The 20,483-nt window shown below is 50.4% G+C and overlaps 1 protein-coding gene across 2 annotated transcripts in view; it reads right to left on the bottom strand.

Annotated features, from left to right (window-relative positions):
- Nucleotides 1-20,483, bottom strand: part of MKS1 (MKS transition zone complex subunit 1) — a 121,058-nt gene that overhangs the window by 97,707 nt on the left and 2,868 nt on the right. The window contains exons 3-5 of one of the 2 annotated variants that reach the window (XM_075335361.1): nucleotides 19,598-19,662; nucleotides 16,318-16,473; nucleotides 1,687-1,781 (exon numbers count right to left, since the gene is read on the bottom strand). In XM_075335361.1, coding sequence (XP_075191476.1) covers nucleotides 1,687-1,781; nucleotides 16,318-16,473; nucleotides 19,598-19,662 — 316 coding nt within the window. Of the gene's footprint in view, nucleotides 1-1,686; nucleotides 1,782-14,393; nucleotides 14,916-16,317; nucleotides 16,474-19,597; nucleotides 19,663-20,483 lie in introns of those variants that run through there. The other variant, XM_075335362.1, reaches the window with a different exon arrangement.

Here is a 20,483-nt window from a genome sequence, read left to right on the forward strand (position 1 = left end):
AGGTCCACAACCGGAGGTTGTGGCTTACCAGACCGTTTGTGTGCCCTCCAGATCCCACAGCCCGGACCCCCAAGCAGCTTAGCAGGGATGCTGCAGCCAGCGCCGATCGCAGAGAGAAACGCTGATAAAATGGCGCCGGAGCGAGGAGAGGGGGCGGGACCTGCTCTGAGAGCGGGATCTGGAGGGCCAAGGAGATTTACAGGGGAGGGGATATGTACTCAGAGAGGAGTGTCCCTCCCCTGTGCCGAACGGCCGCTGGGCGGAGCCGCACTGTCCCTCTGCATGATTGACATGCAAGGGCAGTGAAATCGAAAGTAGGCCTCCGGCGAAGCCGGGGCCTAAATTTAAGCGATGCGGCCGGCGTGCAGGCCCCATCGGCGCGGTTCTCAGGTGACAACCAGAGAACCGGCCGGAAATGTCAGAACAGTTACACAGCACACTCTCCCCAACAATAAAGTACAAGGGACCCCCCCGAATATAAACGTCTCAGATACTTAGCTTGCTGAGACGCAGGGTTCCAAGTCCCTGGGGATGAGTGCTCCGTCCAGCAGGATCCTGAAGGGCTGCGGATGGAGACCGGCCTCCTGCAAAGCAAGGAGAACCGTGCTGGCTCCCACTTCAAGCCAGAGCCCGAGGGATGGTGAAGGAGCGCGGCATGTAAGGCTCCAGCCTTGGAATCAACCTTAACAACACCGCCGACACAGTGGGGTGAGAAGGGACATGCCGGGAGTCCAGGTTTGGACCCGCTTTTCTTCAAAAACTTTCCAAAAATGAAAAATCAGATGAGAATGCATGTGTGGATGTATGCCTCCTGAACACAAAGCAATGAACTGGCTAGATCTGGTTATCCAGGGGGTGTATATGCTCAGAGGGAGGAGCTACACTTTTTAGTGTAGTACTTTGTGTGTCCTCCAGAGGCAGAAGCTATACACCCAATGTCTGGGTCTCCCATAGGAACGATAAAGAAAAAGCACCGTGTGCACAGGGCATAGTTGATGCCGATTGCTGTATCACCTGCTGGGGTCAGATACAGGGCTCAGCTGAGTGTATGACATTAAATGCGGAGTCTATCACACACAGGGATTGGATACGCAGAGTCCACGTGTTGTGATTACATGTAAAGAATGTGTCATGTGATGGGATTAGAAGCGAGTAGCATACCAATTACTGGCAACAGATATAGGGCCACGTGGCGTGTATGAGAGAGGATGGGATTAGATACGTGGTGTGTATCACCCATTAGGATTAGATGCATGGAGTGTTTCATTCACCAGGATTAGATGCAAGGGGAGTGTATCACCTGCAGAAAATACATAAAGGGTACAGAGGAGTGTATGATATAGAATGGGATTAGATACGTGGACTGTATTATGCACTGAGATTAGAAATGCAGAGTGTACTACAAACTGGGATTAGATGCGAGGAATTTATCAAACGGTGAAATTAAATACAGAGCTCAGCGGTGTGTATCACACAGGATGGGATTACATACATGGACTGTATCATGCGCTGGGATTACATGAACCTCTGCGAGCTGTATCACATGGTGTGGATAAATACATGGCTCTGGGGATTGTATCACACAAGATAGGGATTAGATATCCAACAAGCGGAGTGAAAACTGGAGACAAGCCTGTGTAATGTAACCTGCAAATGTTTCCCCCCCGTACTGTAACGGTCGCTTACGCTTTTTTGTCTTGCCGTCGTCTCCTGACATTCGCCATACGATCAGCCAGGAATGTCGGCGTTCCTTGTTCAGAGGTGGTTACTGACTGACAGTGCTGAGAAAGGAAAGATCGGCCGTCAGTACAGGGGAGTTTCTCCAAAATAGTAGTATCTGGTGTCAAGTTCTCATGAATGACTTATGAGGAACATTTTCGTCATAGGTCGCTAAAGAAAATAAGAAACCTGCTTTTACGACGTAGATGTCAACTGTGTTGCACAGCCGGAATGCAAGTAACTACAATGACCAGAGCTTACGCTGATAGTTGTAGATTAACCTCAATGAGGCCATTAATACCTGACAGCAACCTTTAAATGATGAGATCGTGGGGATCCTATGGGTTATCATGGCAGCCAGGGGATGCTGAAGGCTCCCGTAACCGCCATCTTGGTACTCCTGTGAAGCTCAAACATAGGCGGCGTTTCATAGGAGAACCGCAATTCCACTGTATACAGAAATACTGTGGTACTGCGGTATAAGTAGTATAAGGGTATGTGGACACGTAAAGTATTTGGTGTAGTAATTTCCGCATCTCGTCAGAACTAACGCAGCCGCAAAACATGTATTTTTGCCGCAGATTTTTCCCATACATTAGTATGGGGAAAAGAAGGGAATTTTGTTTACTTACCGTAAATTCCTTTTCTTCTAGCTCCTATTGGGAGACCCAGACAATTGGGTGTATAGCTTCTGCCTCCGGAGGCCACACAAAGTATTACACTTTAAAAAGTGTAACCCCTCCCCTCTGCCTATACACCCTCCCGTGCATCACGGGCTCCTCAGTTTTGGTGCAAAAGCAGGAAGGAGGAAACTTATAAATTGGTCTAAGGTAAATTCAATCCGAAGGATGTTCGGAGAACTGAAACCATGAACCAAAAGAACAATTCAACATGAACAACATGTGTACACAAAAGAACAACAGCCCGAAGGGAACAGGGGCGGGTGCTGGGTCTCCCAATAGGAGCTAGAAGAAAAGGAATTTACGGTAAGTAAACAAAATTCCCTTCTTCTTTGTCGCTCCATTGGGAGACCCAGACAATTGGGACGTCCAAAAGCAGTCCCTGGGTGGGTAAAAGAATACCTCGATAAAAAGAGCCGAAAAACGGCCCCCTCTTACAGGTGGGCGACCGCCGCCTGAAGGACTCGCCTACCTAGGCTGGCATCTGCCGAAGCATAGGCATGCACCTGATAGTGTTTCGTGAAAGTGTGCAGACTCGACCAGGTAGCCGCCTGACACACCTGCCGAGCCGTAGCCTGGTGCCGCAATGCCCAGGATGCACCCACGGCTCTGGTAGAATGGGCCTTCAGCCCTGAAGGAATCGGAAGCACAGAAGAACGGTAGGCTTCAAGAATCGGTACCTTGATCCACCGAGCCAAGGTTGACTTGGACGCCTGCGACCCCTTACGCTGGCCAGCGACAAGGACAAAGATCGCATCCGAACGGCGCAGGGGCGCCGTGCGAGAAATGTAGAGCCGGAGTGCTCTCACGAGATCTAACAAGTGCAAATCCTTTTCACATTGGTGAACTGGATGAGGGCAAAAGGAAGGTAAGGAGATATCCTGATTGAGATGAAAAGGGGATACCACCTTAGGGAGAAATTCCGGGACCGGACGCAGAACCACCTTATGCTGGTGAAACACCAGGAAGGGGGCTTTGCATGACAGCGCTGCTAGCTCAGACACTCTCCGAAGTGATGTGACTGCCACTAGGAAGGCCACCTTCTGCGAAAGGCGTGAGAGAGACATCCCGCATCGGCTCGAAAGGTGGTTTCTGAAGAGCCGTTAGCACCCTGTTAAGATCCCAGGGTTCCAGCGGACGCTTGTAAGGTGGGACTATGTGGCAAACTCCCTGCAGGAACGTGCGGACCTGCGGAAGCCTGGCTAAACACTTTTGAAAAAACACGGAAAGCGCCGATACTTGTCCCTTGAGAGAGCCGAGAGACAAACCCCTGTCCATTCCGGATTGAAGGAAAGAAAGAAAAGTGGGTAAGGCAAACGGCCAGGGGGTAAAACCCCGATCAGAGCACCAGGATAAGAAGATCCTCCAAGCCCTGTGATAGATCTTGGTGGACGTTGGTTTCCTGGCTTGTCTCATAGTGGCAATGACATCTTGAGATAACCCTGAGGACGCTAGGAGCCAGGACTCAATGGCCACACAGTCAGGTTGAGGGCCGCAGAATTCAGATGGAAAAATGGCCCTTGAGACAGCAAGTCTGGTCGGTCTGGGAGTGCCCACGGTTGACCCACCGTGAGGTGCCACAGATCCGGGTACCACGACCTCCTCGGCCAGTCTGGAGCGACGAGGATGGCGCGGCGGCAGTCGGACCTGATCTTGCGCAACACTCTGGGCAGCAGTGCCAGAGGAGGAAATACATAAGGCAGTCGAAACTGCGACCAATCCTGAACTAATGCGTCCGCCGCCAGAGCTCTGTGATCTTGAGACCGTGCCATGAATGCCGGGACTTTGTTGTTGTGCCGAGACGCCATGAGGTCGACGTCCGGCGTTCCCCAGCGGCAACAGATCTCTTGAAACACGTCCGGGTGAAGAGACCATTCCCCTGCGTCCATGCCCTGGCGACTGAGAAAGTCTGCTTCCCAGTTTAATACGCCCGGGATGTGAACTGCGGAGATGGTGGAGGCTGTGGCTTCCGCCCACAGCAGAATCCGCCGAACTTCTTGGAAGGCCTGACGACTGCGTGTGCCGCCCTGGTGGTTGATGTACGCGACCGCCGTGGCGTTGTCCGACTGTATGCGGATCTGTCTGCCCTCCAGCCACCGATGGAACGTCTTTAGGGCTAGATACACTGCCCTTATCTCCAGAACATTGATCTGAAGGGAGGACTCTGTCGGAGTCCAGGTTCCCTGAGCCCTGTGGTGGAGGAAGACCGCTCCCCACCCTGACAGACTCGCGTCCGTCGTGACCACAGCCCAGGATGGGGGCAGGAATGATTTTCCCTTCGACAAGGAAGTGGGAAGAAGCCACCACTGAAGAGAGGTTTTGGCTGCCAGTAAAAGAGAGACGTTCCTGTCTAGGGACGTCGACCTCCTGTCCCATTTGCGGAGAATGTCCCATTGAAGTGGACGCAGATGAAACTGCGCAAAGGGAACTGCCTCCATTGCTGCCACCATCTTCCCTAGGAAGTGCATGAGGCGCCTCAAGGGGTGTGACTGGGTCCGAAGGAGAGATTGCACCCCTGTCTGCAGCGAACGCTGTTTGTCCAGCGGAAGCTTCACTATCGCTGAGAGAGTATGAAACTCCATCCCGAGGTAAGTCAGTGATTGGGTCGGTGTCAATTTTGACTTTGGGAAATTGATGATCCACCCGAACCTCTGGAGAGTCTCCAGAGCAATGGTCAGGCTGTGTTGACATGCCACCCGGGAGGGTGCCTTGACTAGGAGATCGTCTAAGTAAGGGATCACCGAGTGGCCCTGAGAGTGTAGGACCGCCACCACGGATGCCATGACCTTGGTGAAGACCCGTGGGGCTGTCGCCAGGCCGAAAGGCAGTGCCACAAACTGAAGGTGTTCGTCCCCGATGGCGAAACGCAGGAAGCGTTGATGCTCTGGTGCAATCGGCACATGGAGATAAGCATCCCTGATGTCGATTGAGGCTAGGAAGTCTTCTTGGGACATCGAGGCGATGACAGAACGGAGAGATTCCATCCGGAACCGTCTGGTTCTCACGTGTCTGTTGAGCAGTTTGAGGTCCAGAACGGGGCGGAATGATCCGTCCTTTTTTGGCACCACGAACAAGTTGGATTAAAAACCGCGACCACGTTCTTGAATGGGAACGGGAATCACAACTCCTTCTGCCTTCAGAGTGTTCACCGCCTGAAAAAGTGCATCGGCTCGCTCGGGGGGCGGAGATGTTCTGAAGAAACGAGTCGGAGGACGAGAGCTGAGCTCTATCCTGTAACCGTGCGACAGAATGTCTCTCACCCATTGGTCTTGGACATGTGGCCACCAGGCGTCGCAAAAGCGGGAGAGCCTGCCACCGACCGAGGATGCGGTTTGGGGAGGCCGAAAGTCATGAGGAGGCCGCCTTGGAGGCGGTTCCTCCGGCGGTCTTTGGAGGACGTGACTTAGACCGCCATGCAGAAGAGTTCCTCTGGCCCTTCTCTGACCTGTTGGACGTGGAGGATTGGGACCTGGCTGAGGGCCGAAAGGACCGAAACCTCGATTGAATTTTTCGTTGCTGAGGTTTGTTTGGTTTGGACTGGGGTAAGGACGAGTCCTTTCCCTTGGATTGTTTAATAATTTCATCCAATTGCTCGCCAAACAAACGGTCGCCAGAAAATGGCAAACCGGTTAAGAACTTCTTGGAAGCAGAGTCTGCCTTCCATTCGCGTAGCCACATGGCCCTGCGGACTGCCACCGAATTGGCGGACGCTACCGCTGTACGGCTCGCTGAGTCCAGGACGGCATTCATGGCGTAGGACGAAAAGGCCGATGCCTGAGAAGTCAAAGACACAACTTGCGGAGCAGAGGTACGTGTGACTGCATTAATCTCAGACAGACAAGCTGAGATAGCTTGGAGTGCCCACACGGCTGCAAAGGCCAGAGCTAAAGACGCGCCTATGGCTTCATAGATGGATTTCATCAGGAGTTCTATTTGCCTGTCAGTGGCATCCTTGAGCGATGAACCATCTGCCACTGATACTACGGATCTAGCCGCCAGTCTAGAGACTGGAGGATCCACCTTGGGACACTGAGCCCAACCCTTAACTACGTCAGGGGGGAAGGGGTAACGTGTGTCATTAAGGCGCTTAGTAAAGCGCTTGTCCGGAAATGCTCTGTGCTTCTGGACAGCATCTCTGAAGTTAGAGTGATCGAAAAACGCACTCCGTGTACGTTTGGGAAACCTAAACTGGTGTTTCTCCTGCTGTGAAGCCGACTCCTCTATAGGTGGAGTTGGGGGAGAAAGATCTAGCACCTGGTTGATGGACGCTATAAGGTCATTTACTATGGCGTCCCCTTCAGGTGTATCAAGATTGAGAGCAACGTCAGGATCAGAGCCCTGAGCTGCGACCTCCGCCTCATCCTCCAGAGAGTCCTTATGCTGAGACCCCGAACAGCGTGATGAAGCCGGGGAAGGTTCCCAGCGAGCCCGCTTAGCCGGTCTGGGACTGCGGTCCGTGTCGAAGTCCTCCCCGTGGGACCTAGGTGTCACCCCAGGAGCACTCTGCTGCACCGACCGAGAGGGGTCTGGGGGCGATGAACTCACAGTGCCCGGGGCCTGTGTGACCGATCTGGACTGCAAGGCTTCTAGTATCTTAGCAGACCATCTGTCCATAGACTGAGCCATGGATTGTGAAAGCGACTCAGAGAGTTTCTCAGCCAAAACTGCAAACTCTGTCCCTGCCACCTGGACAGTGGAAGCCGGCGGTTCTACCTGAGCCGAGGGTCCCACCAGTGCCCGAGGCTCCGGCTGAGTGAGTGCCACAGGGGCCGAGCATTGCACACAGTGAGGGTAGGTGGAACCTGCAGGTAACATAGCCGCACAAGAGGTACAGGTTGCAAAATAAGCCTGTGCCTTGGCACCCTTGCTCTTTGCGGACGACATGCTGTAGTCTCCTCTGAGAGTGATCACTGAGGGTATATAGCCAAAAGCAAAACAATGCGCCCGAACAGAGAAAATGTATACAAATATATATATATATATATATATATATATATATATATATATATATATATATATATATATATATATATATATATATATATATATATATATATATATATACACACTTCGGCACCCAAGGGGGGCCAGCACCGGGTAACCGGTGTGGCTTACCGACCGCCCAAAGCGGTTGTGTGTCCACCAGATTCCCTGCCTGGGCCTCCCAGAGCTGTAGAGCTCGTTCTGAAATCCTCCACCGGCAGAAGTGATTGTAAATATGGCTGCCAGAGCTCTCAGGGGAGGAGGGAGCCGTGTTAGTGACTAATAAAGTGCGGGAATCTGGTGCCCCACAGTGCTCAGTGAGGGGGGAGGAGAACACCTAAGTATGCTCTAGCCCTCACTGCCGACGTCCAGTCGACCGTCCCGCCCTTACCCCTGACTGGCAGGCCCGGGGGCGGGAGTTATGGTACTAGGCCGCAGAAGCCGGGGACTAAATTTAATAACGCGGCCGGCAAACAGGCGCGGTCGGCGCGGTAGTCCCGGTCGTCACAAACAAACAGCAGCCGCTGCAGCGTCTGTAACACAGGCGCTCCATGCACCGTCCCCAAGGGGACACAGAGTACCTTATAGATGCAGGGCCTGTCCCTGATGATACTCAGTCTCCTGTCCGTCAGATTCCCCCAGGGGCTGCGGAGGGAGCCCGGTCCCAGTGAATGGTGACCGGTTAGGATCCCACTTCTCCCAGAGCCTCTAAGGGATGGGGAAGGAAAAACGGCATGTGGCTCCAGCCTTTGTACCCGCAATGGGTACCTCAACCTTAACAGCACCGCCGACTTAGTGGGGTGAGAAGGGAGCATGCTGGGGGCCCTGTTAGGGCCCTCTTTTCTTCCATCCGATACAATCAGCAGCTGCTGCTGACTAAAATGGGAGCTTGAGTGAATGTGTGCCTCCTTCAACACAAAGCATAAAACTGAGGAGCCCGTGATGCACGGGAGGGTGTATAGGCAGAGGGGAGGGGTTACACTTTTTAAAGTGTAATACTTTGTGTGGCCTCCGGAGGCAGAAGCTATACACCCAATTGTCTGGGTCTCCCAATGGAGTGACAAAGAAATGGGGAAAGAATTAACATTCTGCAGATTGTAACCTCTAAGAAAACTAAAAAAATAAAGAAAAAAAGGGGAAAAAAAAAGTTTATAAAAAATATGTCAAACTTTTAAATCACCCTTCTTTCCCCGTCAAATGTAAAAATAATAAACATATTTGGTGATCTATCAAAATATAAAATTATTTATAATGTCCGTTAAATGCCAAAGAGAAAAGATAATAGAACACCAATTGCCTTTTTTTTTTGGACGGTACACTTACCCCAAAAATTGCAAGAAAAAGCAAACAACACATGATATACGGTATACCACAAAATGGTATCAATATAAACATCGGCTCCCGGAGCAAAAAACAAGCCCTCGCATATCTACATTGACATAAAAATCTTAAAAAAAGCCAACACAAGCAAAAAGAAAAATTAAAGAAAAAGAGTTGTCTGACAAACTTAAGACATTTTTTTCATTACTAAAACAAAAAACAAAACGGCAAAAGTTTGGTATCGCAGTAATCGTACAGACCTGGAAATCCATTTATAACGCAAAATCAACTTAATTTAATAAAAAGAAAAAAAAAAAAAAAACAATGGCGGAATTGTGAGGTTTTAATTTCTCATAATTTCGACGCACTTCCAATTTTTTTCCCTCTCATTTTACAGTACATTGTATGTTCAAATAAATGTTGTCATTCCAAACGATAACTCTTCCCAGAAAAAAACAAACCCTCAGACGGCCATGTCGACAGAAACATATAACAAAGTTATAACTCGTGAAACAATAGGAGGGAAAAAAATAAAAAAAAATAAAAAAAAAAAAAAAGCACAAAAAAAAAAAAATAATTCACAGGTTCTATATTGGTTAAAAATGGTTAAAATTGAAAAATAATCGATACGTCCAGCATAAGGGAATGAAAACATGCTTTTATCATAGAGAATCCATGAAGCATCACATAAAGCTAGGGGACTGTTAACATGTTATATTAATATGTTAAAATGTCCCCACGAAATGCTTATTAAAAACTTTATGGGGGCAGTGTGTAAAATTAAAAAAAAGAAGGATTTTTGTGTACTCACCGTAAAATCTCCTCTTTCTCTGAGTCTTCATTGGGGGACACAGGTCCATGGGTGTATGCTGCTGTGACTAGGAGGCTGACACTAAGTGAACATAAAAAGAGTTAGCTCCTCCCTGGCAGTGTACACCCCGAGCCGGAGGCGGGACTATGCCAGTTTTGTGCAAAAGCAGTAGTAGGAGAGACCTGAACAACCATAACTAAACAATGTAATACAAGAGAAAAATGTGTGGTGAAAAACACAGTGCCTTACGGGCACGTAAATATATAGTAGCCGGATGGAAACAAAGGTGACCCGCAAACAACATCGGGAAACATCCGGTAAATGAAGATCTCACAATCCAAACAGGGTGGGTGCTGTGTCCCCCAATGAAGAATCAGAGAAAGAGATTTTACGGTGAGTACACAAAAATCCTTCTTTCTCTATCGCTTTCATTGGGGGACACAGGACCATGGGACGTCCAAAAGCAGTCCCTGGGTTGGTACATAAGCCGTCCTACAGAACCAAAACAAACAACAAATTCTGTAGGAAAAGCTCTGTACAAATGTTTACCAACTTTTTAGAGGTGTGCGACGGCCGTCTGCAACACCTTTCTCCCAAGGCAGGCATCTGCTGATGCCTGGGTGTGGACCTTGTAAAACCTGGTGAAGGTATGAAGACTGGACCACGTTGCGGCTTTGCAGACTTGCTCGGCTGAAGCCTGGTGTCTGATTGCCCAAGACGCCCCAACTGCACGGGTGGAATGGGCTCTTACTCCCCTCGGAGGGGACTTGTCCCTGATTCGGTAGGACTCCGCAATGGCTGACCTGATCCATCTGGCAATGGTAGCCTTGGACGCCGGCATGGCCTTCTTGGCACCAGCAGGCAGGACGAACAGGTTGTCTGATTTGCGGAAAGGCGCAGTTCTCGAGACGTAAGTCCTGAGCGCTCGTACTAAGTCCAGAGTGTGTAGTGACCTTTCCAAGGAGCGAGTGGGTGCCGGACAAAAGGATGGAAGCACGATCTCCTCATTCAGGTGAAAAGGAGACACCACCTTCGGCAGGAACTCCGGAGACGGGCGCAGGACAACCTTGTCCTGGTGAAAAACAATAAAAGGTGAGCGGCACGAAAGAGCTGCCAGTTCGGACGTTCTCCTGATTGAAGTGACCGCTACCAAAAAGACCACTTTCCAGGATAAGTGTGAGAATGAAGATTCTTTGAGTGGATCAAATGGAGCCAGTTGGAGGGAACCTAAAACCAGATTAAGATCCCATGGTTCTAGCGGAGCCCGATAGGGCGGATTCAGATGAGCGACTCCTTGGATGAACGTCTTGACCTGCGGACGTGATGCTAGGTTTCTTTGGAAAATAACAGACAAAGCCGAAACCTGCCCCTTGATGGTTGCCAGCGAGAGACCCGCTTGCAACCCTGCCTGAAGGAACGCTAGAAGCGTCGGTAGTGACAGAACTAGCGGGGAGAGATTGCCGTTGACCTCGCACCACTGAAAAAAGGCCTTCCAGGTGCGGTAGTAGATCTTTGAAGATGAAGGCTTTCGAGCCCTAATCATAGTTTGAATCACTTCTGGAGCAAATCCTGACTGGGCTAACAGCCAGGATTCAAGAGCCATGCCGTCAAATTGAGAACCCCTGAATTTTGATGGAAGAGCGGACCCTGAGACAGCAGGTCCGGCCGATCTGGAAACCGCCATGGGGTGTCTGCGACGAGCTGTGCGAGTTCTGCGAACCATGCTCGCCTGGGCCATTCTGGAGCGATGAGAATCACCGGAATGCCCTCTGCCTTGAGTTTCTTGAGGACTCTTGGGATCAGTGGCAGTGGCGGAAAGATGAACGGTAGTCTGGACTAATTCCACGGAAGAATGAGGGCGTCGACTCCTAGCGCCTGCTGTTTGTGGTAGCGGGATATGAACTGTGGGACTTGATTGTTGAACCGCGAGGCCATCCGGTCCACGTCTGGAGTCCCCCACCTGTGGCAAATCTGCTCGAAAACCTCTCTGTTGAGAGACCATTCGCCCGACGCCAGACCCTGTCTGTTGAGGTAGTCGGCCGCCCAGTTTTCCGCGCCGGGGATATGTACCGCGGAGATCCTGGTGTTGTGAGACTCTGTCCACTGTATGATCCTCTTCACCTCTCTCATCGCCATGACGCTCCTCGTGCCACCCTGATGACTGATGTATGCCACCGCTGTGGCATTGTCCGATTGTATCCTGATTGGAGACCTTTGGAGAAGGCGTTGAAAAGCTTGCAGGGCTCGTAGGACTGCTCTGATCTCCAAAACATTGATCGGGAGCCGGCTTTCCTGGTAGGACCACTGACCGTGAGCCGTGTGTTGATGGAAGACCGCTCCCCAGCCCAGAAGGCTGGCATCGGTGGTGACTGTCTTCCAGTGCACCGGTAAGAACGACGTTCCTTTGACGAGATTCTGGCTGTTGGTCCACCAACGCAGCGAGTGGTGGACTTTCGGGGCCAAATGTATCTTGCGATCCAAGGTGAATAGAGACTTGTCCCAATTGTGCAGCAGAAATAGCTGAAGAGGGCGAAGGTGGAAGCGGGCAAACGGAACCGCCTCTATTGCCGCCACCATCCAACCGAGGGCCCTCATACCAAATCGTATGGACACCGCTCTGGAGTGGTGGAGGGTCTGGACGTCTTTCCGGAGGGAGACAATCTTTTCCTGTAGAAGGAACACGCGTCCTTGGATGGTATTGAACTTCATGCCTAGGAAGGTAATCCGGCGAGCCGGGATCAACGAGGACTTCTTCCGATTGATGAGCCAACCGAGACGGGATAGAGTGTCGAAGGTGACCTAGACACTTAGACGACAGTCGTTGAAAGAGGACCCTTTGATCAGTAAGTCGTCCAGGTATGGAATTACCAAAACACCTCTAGAGTGTAGGATCGACATGGCATGGCAGCAGGCTGACGCGCGAAGACCAGGAGTCATTTGGAGGAGTATCGCTGAGATCTAGATGCTGGTTTGGCAGGCTGGCGTGGTCTGGAACACCAGGAGGGATTTGTTTTGAAAGACGGGTTCTTCCTGCTTCTATGCGGGGATCTGTTCCTCCTAGGCTGTGCCAAGGAACTGAAGCTGCGAAAGGGGCGAAAACCTGAGGTCGGCTGGCGGCGAGGGATACGCCTTGGTCTCAGCTGTGGAAGGGAGGTGCTCTTTCCTCCCGTAGCCTCGACGATAATCTGATCGAGCCTGTCCCCAAACAGTTGGCCTCCTGCAAACGGGAGGGCAGTAAGTGATTTCTTTGAAGCCGCTTCTGCATTCCAGGCTCTGAGCCAGACTGACCGGCGGATTGCCACCGTGTTGCTGGCCGCTTGTGCTGCGCAATTGGCTGTAGACAGAGATGCGTTAATGATGTACTCACCCGCCAGGGCAATCTGTGCAGCCATGTTGACGAGCTCGGGATCGCCAGACTGCGCGCGAAGCCCTCTGCGGAGGGTGTCGGCCCAGGTCACCATGGCCTTAGCTACCCAGACGGCGGCGAAGGCCGGAGACAGGGCCGCGCCTGCAGCCTCAAAAGCCGAACGGGCGAATCTCTCGATGTTCCAGTCCGTGGCATCACGGAGCGATGTTCCCTGCGGCAGAGATAGAACTGTATGCGAGGCCAGACGGGAGACCGAAGGGTCGACCACCGGTGAGCCCGTCCATTCCTTCCTGAGAACCTCGGGGAAGGGATAGTGTAAATCAATCGACTTACCATTGTTGAACGTCTTGTCCGGTTGCTGTCTGTGCTTGAGTAATATCTCGGCGAACTCCGGATGATCGCAGAAATACCTGTGAACACGCTTAAGTCATTTGAAAGATACCTGTGAGCTCTGGGTGGTGGCAGAGTCAGGCTGTTGCTTCAGCGTCGTATTCACTGCGTCGACCAGGCTGTCCATCATACGCCTGACGTCGGCTGCCTGATCCGAATCCATAGGAGAGGCTGCATCCGACTCTTCCCCTGAATCATCACACGGTCTCGGAGACGAGTGGCACTCGGGCCTTGGAGGGGAGAGAGACCTCTGGGAGGAATTGGAAGACGAGACCGTGCGGGTCCGCTTCCGCGCTCCAGTAGTCGGTTCTGGGTCAGACCGACTGTCATCCTGCGACGGCTGGACCTGCGGGGCCTGGCTGAGCGTAGGGAGCGACTGCAAGGCCTGCGCGATCCTCGACAGGGAATCCACCGACTGGGAGAGAGAAGTCAGCCACTCCGGGGGAGGGAGCGCATTGGGGCTCGGTGCATCCTGTACTGCTGCAGTAGCGAGTGGGATGCGGGTGCCGGCGGCGTCTGGGGCAATCTGCGTGGGCTGTGGGTCAGGGACGCAAGCTGCGCAGAGGGGGGTAGCCTGGCCTTGGGAGAATTTTTTGTTGCAGGACGAGCACGCAAAATGCATTATGAAAAGGGACCTGTTTGGATCGGGAAGACTTAGAGTTAGGCATGGCTGCTCAGGGGGCTCCTACTAGAGACACTAGGGAGGAGACAGGAGATAGGAAGGAAAAAAGTGAAGAAAAAAAAAGTGTAAGAAAAAAGTAGCTGGTCCTAATCAGAACCAGCACTCACCCAGGTCTGTGTCCTCCCCAGGTCAGCAGGAGGCTCAGAGTAGCTGGGGGCAGCCACCGGAAAATAGATGCTGCTGCTCAGTGGCCTGCCTGTGCTGAGGTGGGCCGTTTGCCAGAAAAACGCGGGCTTTTGCCTCTTTTTTTTTTTCTTTACTGAGGGGGGCGTGCTAGGAATGTCTGCTGTTGCTGGGCAGAAAAGGCGGGTGGAGGGCCAGGAAGACGCGCGCGCAAACTGGGGGCGGAGCACTCCGGCCTAAGGTAGGCCCGAAGCCGGGGACTAAATTTGTGAGCGGCGGCCGCCGGGAGCGCAGCGCTGCGCGCGGAGCAGAGCTTACCTGCGTCCCTGCGCAGTGTCCAGATCCCTGGGTTCCATCCTGGCTGCTGAGGCCCCCGGAGAGTGCAGGCTGCTGCTGACAAGTGCCAGGGGAGGCTGCTGGGGGGCTGTGGGGGAGACTTCAGAGCGCTCCTGCGCTGCAGTGTGTGATCCTATGCCTGGGCCCAGTGAAACAGGGGAGAACGCTGGGGGAGGCCTGGTGCTGTGAGCGCTCCTGCGCTTGCGATGCTTCCTCGCCGTCTCCACCCGAAACACCCCTTGGGACGGTACCATAGGGGTCGATGGGGAGTGAGCCCACAAACCATAAATGTGTGGGGACACCAATCAGCCCCTGGGGTAGTACCATGGGGCCGGAGGGGGATAAGGGCTGGTGTCTCGAGCCTCAAGGAAACCTGGGGACGATACCCTGTAGGGAAAGATCAGGCGAGGATACTCTCTGATGCAGGGTCTTTAACCCTGCAGAAGAGATAAAAGGCGTAAAAAGGATGAGAACGCTGAGCGGCGCCGTTCATAAAAAAACGGAAAAAAAAGGAATAACCTAGGCTGAGGTTGGCCCACAGAGATATGGGCCCACATCAGCCTCCTACGACACTAAGCAAAAAACTGGCATAGTCCCGCCTCCGGCTCGGGGCATACACCCATGGACCTGTGTCCCCCAATGAAAGCGATAGAGAAAACTAAACTAATAAAAAAAAAAATCAAATAAAATGTGGAAAAAAATTTCAGAGACAGCATGAATCATAATATTTTTAAATGTTTTTTTTTTGTTTTTTTTTAAATCCTTTGAGGTTGTAAAAAAAAAAAAAAGTGAAATATAGACTAGCATTTCCTATTTTTCTTTACATTTTGCCTTGAAAATCAGCAAAAAAAAATTTTTTAAAAATGACAAATTAAGCCATATATATTGTGAAAGAAGGGAAAAGAATGGATTTGAGTATCCAAACAAGAACATTTTTTGAGCTATTAAAAGCGAATGCAGGATAAAACGTGAACATGTGCTTGGTCAGAAACAGGGAAAATGGCTCAGGCATGAACTAGTTAATGAAGAAATAATAAAAGGATGTTTTAATTTCCTTATGCTGGATGTATCGGATTCTATTGTCATTCTGACCCGTCACTAAAGCCAAAGATGTAGGAAATACCAATTTGCCTCATCTGGACAAACCTTTCTCTAAGGCTGGAGTCACACCTGCGATTAACTCGCACGAGTGCAATGCGAGAAAATCTCGCATTGCACTCGGACCAATGTTAATCAATGAGGCAGCTCCGATCTATTTTTTTCTCAGTCCAAATCGGACTGAGGAAAAAAAAAAAAAAAAAAAAAAAAAAAAAAAAAAAATCGCAGCATGCTTCGTTTTGGTGAGTTTCTTGCAAGAGTCTCTTCAATGCAAGTCTATGGGTGCATGAAAAAAAACGGATGACACAGGGACGGCACATACACCATCCTAGTGACATCCGTTTTTCTCAATACATTTCACGCATGTAGCAGAGAACACTGTAAATGCTCCTGTACATAACAGTACATGAGTAGCAGCTGCTGAGGGTAAAAACTGATTGCACACTGACAGCACACTGACAGCACACTGATGAAATGTAAGAAGAAATTGTCCTACTTTCTAGCATGAGAATCGGACCGATTTTACACTCACAAGTGTGATTCCAGCCTAATTCTGACCTTGATGGTGATCAGCGTATTGTCACACGTCTGGTATATACAAGCCCTGCTGTTATCACCAAGAGAAACTGCAGGAAGAAATACGCGATGGCCAAACGCATTGGTGAGTAATCACGATACACAGCGGTCCTACAGGTTAACATCCAAACTACAGAGACCTTCACTCCCCCATGAAAGCAAGAAATGTTTTAAGAATTCCATTATGTACTAATTCCTTTCTCAAAAATGCCAGTCATTGGTCTCTGCTCACCTCTTCTAGGTTGGTGTATCGATCATAATCTGTGTAAGTAAAGATTCGCAGATTCTTGCGTCCTCCTCTCCGCTCTGAAGATACAATATCCTGGTGATACTGCCGGTCCAGGGGCGTGCAACACGCAGCTTCATTCTTATACAGCTCATATTCAAACTGGATGAGTTAGATGAAAAAGGCATTTATCAATAATGAGACCATCAAGAAAATTAATCACTAAATATTTATAAGATATTTTATACTTTTTCCTTAAAGGGATTGTTCACTATTAGGACAGCCCCTTCTGATTCCACATGTTTCCCCCATGTAAAATAATAAAGCCTATTCTCACCTCCCGTGCCGCCACCCCTCCAGCAATGTCCGCGCTCGCGGTGCCGGGGTCATCTGGAGTTGTGACGTCACACGAGCCCCGCGTCCAATCAGCGCCAGCTTTCTTCTCTCTGCCTTCGGACCTAACGAACAATCAGTAGGAAGTGAGCGCAGCCGCAGCTCTCACCTTCTGCTGATTAACTCGTTTGATAGATGACGAGAAGGAAGCCGGCGCTGATTGGGCGCGGGGCTCGTGTGACGTCACAACTCCAGATGACCCCGACACCGCGAGCCCGGACATTGCTGGAGGGGTGGCGGCACGGGAGGTGAGAATAGGCTTTATTATTTTACATGGGGGAAACATGGGGAATCAGAAGGGGTTGTCCTAGTAGTGGAAAACCCCTTTTATCTTTTCTAGTCTATTACACAACTGGTGTCATACAACCAAGGGCTAAATCAGTACTTATTAAACCATAAACGTAATCTCAGGAATGGGCCTCCGCAGTGGCTCGTTTTGGCAGACTAAATGGCTGCCACGTAATGCCAGATTTGGGCACACATTGCATTTTTTGCAGATTTCTTCCCACGTTTTTCTGCAAAAAATTTATTTTACTGTACCGTAAAAATCAATGACATTTCTGACATTTTGTGCGTACGCTGCTTATTTTTTCCTTGCAGATTTTAAGCCGTTTAATATCTGTAGCATCTCAATCTTTCAGTGTTTTTAACCTATTCTAATGACTGGGGGAAAAAAAAAAAAAAAAAAAGAATAAAAAAAAGCAATAAAAAAAATAAATAAATATCACATGTATTTTATGCATTATTATTCCTGCCAAGACACATGTATGTGATGTGATGCAGTGTTTCCTCTCCTGTGGGGTCGTGAGTGTTGTCCACAGGAGACCGCAGCTGCCTGTGCCCCCGATCAGGGTTTGGGCTGCTGCAGTCTTCCTCTGTGTTCTACCCGTTGAGAACGAGTGCGGCTCCACAGCAATAAAGTGACATGCTGTGTCACATGTCAGTTTATGCTGCAGGAAAAACAAGCACAGGGGGATGGGATTTCTAGAAATTCCATCCATTGTGCTTGTGTGGCGCCCCTGAGGCTTCAGGTGCCACAGGGTACTGCACCTCCATTAAGGTGCAGTACTTATCCCGGGTAAGTGGGGGGGGGGCCAAATACCGGTGCCAATCACAATACACTTTACACTCAGTGAGCGGAGCTCTCCCACTGGAGTTGAGCTGGGGTGGTCGCAGGGGACAGCCATCAATAATATGGGATTGCCGGTCCACTAGCGCAGGCAGTTCGGGGGGGCGGGGCTTCCGTATGTAGAAAAGGGAAGATCACGACACTGAGGGGGGCGTCTCTTCAGAGAGCGTCTGGAGAGGAGATGTGTGGGAAGGATGTGGAATAGAGAGGAGTACAAGGCAGCTGAGGGGAGAGGTTTGTTGCTCCCTCGGGGCCAGCGCTGCCAGGGTGCGGAGCCCTACGTTGAACTCTTTATGATTCACCATCAGAATCTGCTGGGAAAGGGGATTTCAAGTTCCTTTGCCCACCAGCAACACATAGAGTCAGGAGCCTGGACCAGGGTTCGGCACCAACAAGTGACTTTCGTTGCCTGCTATACGGGTTGAGACTTTAAATACAAAACGGAGCGGTTCCCGATGAGCTTTAGGACACGGGGATTCATAAAACAGGGCAAGGAGGAAAGAGCTCACGTTACTTCCACGGCACCAGTTTTGGACCCTTTAACTATTTGGGATCGCCTGGAGCCCATGACAGCGGAGATCGGCATCCCACAGGCATCACCATATGATTGAATAAAGAACTTGAACTGCATCACTGTGTCGTCCCTTTACTACCGGCGCCCGCCCGCCATTGGCGAGGCTCACATCTCCCACCTCCCGGGACTAAGCTCTACCTGTGGAGAGATGATCCAACTCTGCTGCGTCACACCAACAGCCCCAGTAAAGAGACATCCCGCAGCAGCGGCTCCCCTCATAGCCGCACACCACAGGTGGCGTCACAAGACAACTACCCCCATCAACATCCCTTTCCCCTTCTTTTAAGGGCACCTCGGGGGCCACGAAGCCAGGCAGGGCCACCCGTGACATCCCTGACCCGTACCGGCCCAGTGACGAGCAGGACCCCGGCCCCGTGGGGTGCTGCACTTGTACTGCACAACGTGTTGGAAGCAGCAAAAACACACTGCGTCCAAAACGCTGTGAACCCTGATCGTGGGCACACAGCCTAGTGGGGGGCATTCACATCTGTGACATTATGGATATATTATAAATGTGTAATTGATGAGGGCCCACCTCGGGGACTTAAGCCTATCTCAAGGCTAGGGCCCTGTCTTGTGCCGCCCTAAACAGTTGAGCCTGAATGCTTGTTCAACTATTTATTAGAAATCCCATAAAAGTAGAGAGAACATCACATTTGCAAGTACTTCTCCATTCCCAGGGGCATGAGACAGGGCCATGTTCACATCTATCACACATGTATGGCAAAACCGGTGGAACGGTCATAAATTACTTGAGTGGGAAACACCCTTACAGGAATATGTGCTATTAGCTGGATATTTCCCTATCAAAACCTGGATTTGCGAGAATAATACTGTGCCGTGACAAGACAACCCCTGTAAATGTGATCTGTAATCAGAAAACAAGGCGCCAGTGGCAATCCTGCATGAAATGTGACCTGAATACAGGGGAGTTGGGCTATGGGGTCACAACCAGGCCAACAGGCCGAGTGCAACACACTATACACACAAGGGGAATTTGCTGGAATTGTTCTATAAAGGAGCATGTGTTGGGCATAGGGGTGATGTCTGCAGGACGGTCCGTGCCAGTCCTCATCTGTCCATCAGATCTCACACCTCTACCTGCTGAACGACCCCACATCTTACTGTTATGTATCTTCACCCTGACCTAATAGTCCTCAAATACGACTGCAAAAACCGAAATACATTACCGCACTAAAAAGCTTCTCCTGCCAGGATATCACAACTTCTTCATCATCACCAGCTCGGTATCCACCTATTATATTTTTTCCAATTTAGGGGGGAAGCACATAACATGAAATACTTAATCAGAACATTCAGAACAACAGAAAAATGGCTGCTTAAAACATTACAGAAGTTGTCCATTACTGTAACATTGGAGATCTGTCCTTACCCCCACGATCAACTGTCCTTGGTGCTGAAGCTGCTTCGTCTTCTGATAGCATCTGGGTACTGCACTTCTGCCTCCCATTCAAATCAATAGGAGGTGGATGTGTGTACCCGGCTGCAGCCACTATCAGAAGACGCAGCAGCTCCAGGACTGAGCATTTCCATCCGTAACAGAGGATTGGTGGAGGTGCCGGGTGTGGGACCCCAGCTAATCAGACATTGATGACCTTTCCTACGAATACGCCATCAAAGTTATAGTACTGGCCAACCTCTATAATGTAATCAGGGCAGCCTTTATTATGAGATGTGTATGGTGTGTCTGTGCCAATGTTGCTGACATTACACTGTATGCACAATTATTAGATGACTATTTTGCCCATATCATTATTTTATGCAGATTTTCCAACTCTAAGCTATATAACCTTGAATGCTTATTGGTTGAAGCAGATCAGGTGATGTGTATTTGTGCAATGAGGGAGTTTGTGTCCTAAGGATACTGTTATACATCTGTCCCCAGTCAAATAAACATTCTTGTGCTCCACGTCGGGCTTTCCAAGTAGCCTTGTGTGCTCCCATAGGATGAGCATACTGGTGCCAGTGATTCTCCACTATATGTCACTGGTGCTGGTGATTCTTCTCTTTATGTTAGTGGTGCCGGTGATTCTTCACTAAATGTCACTGGTGCTA

The sequence above is a fragment of the Anomaloglossus baeobatrachus genome, chromosome 2 (genome assembly GCF_048569485.1).
Source record: "Anomaloglossus baeobatrachus isolate aAnoBae1 chromosome 2, aAnoBae1.hap1, whole genome shotgun sequence".
Lineage (NCBI taxonomy): Eukaryota > Metazoa > Chordata > Amphibia > Anura > Aromobatidae > Anomaloglossus > Anomaloglossus baeobatrachus.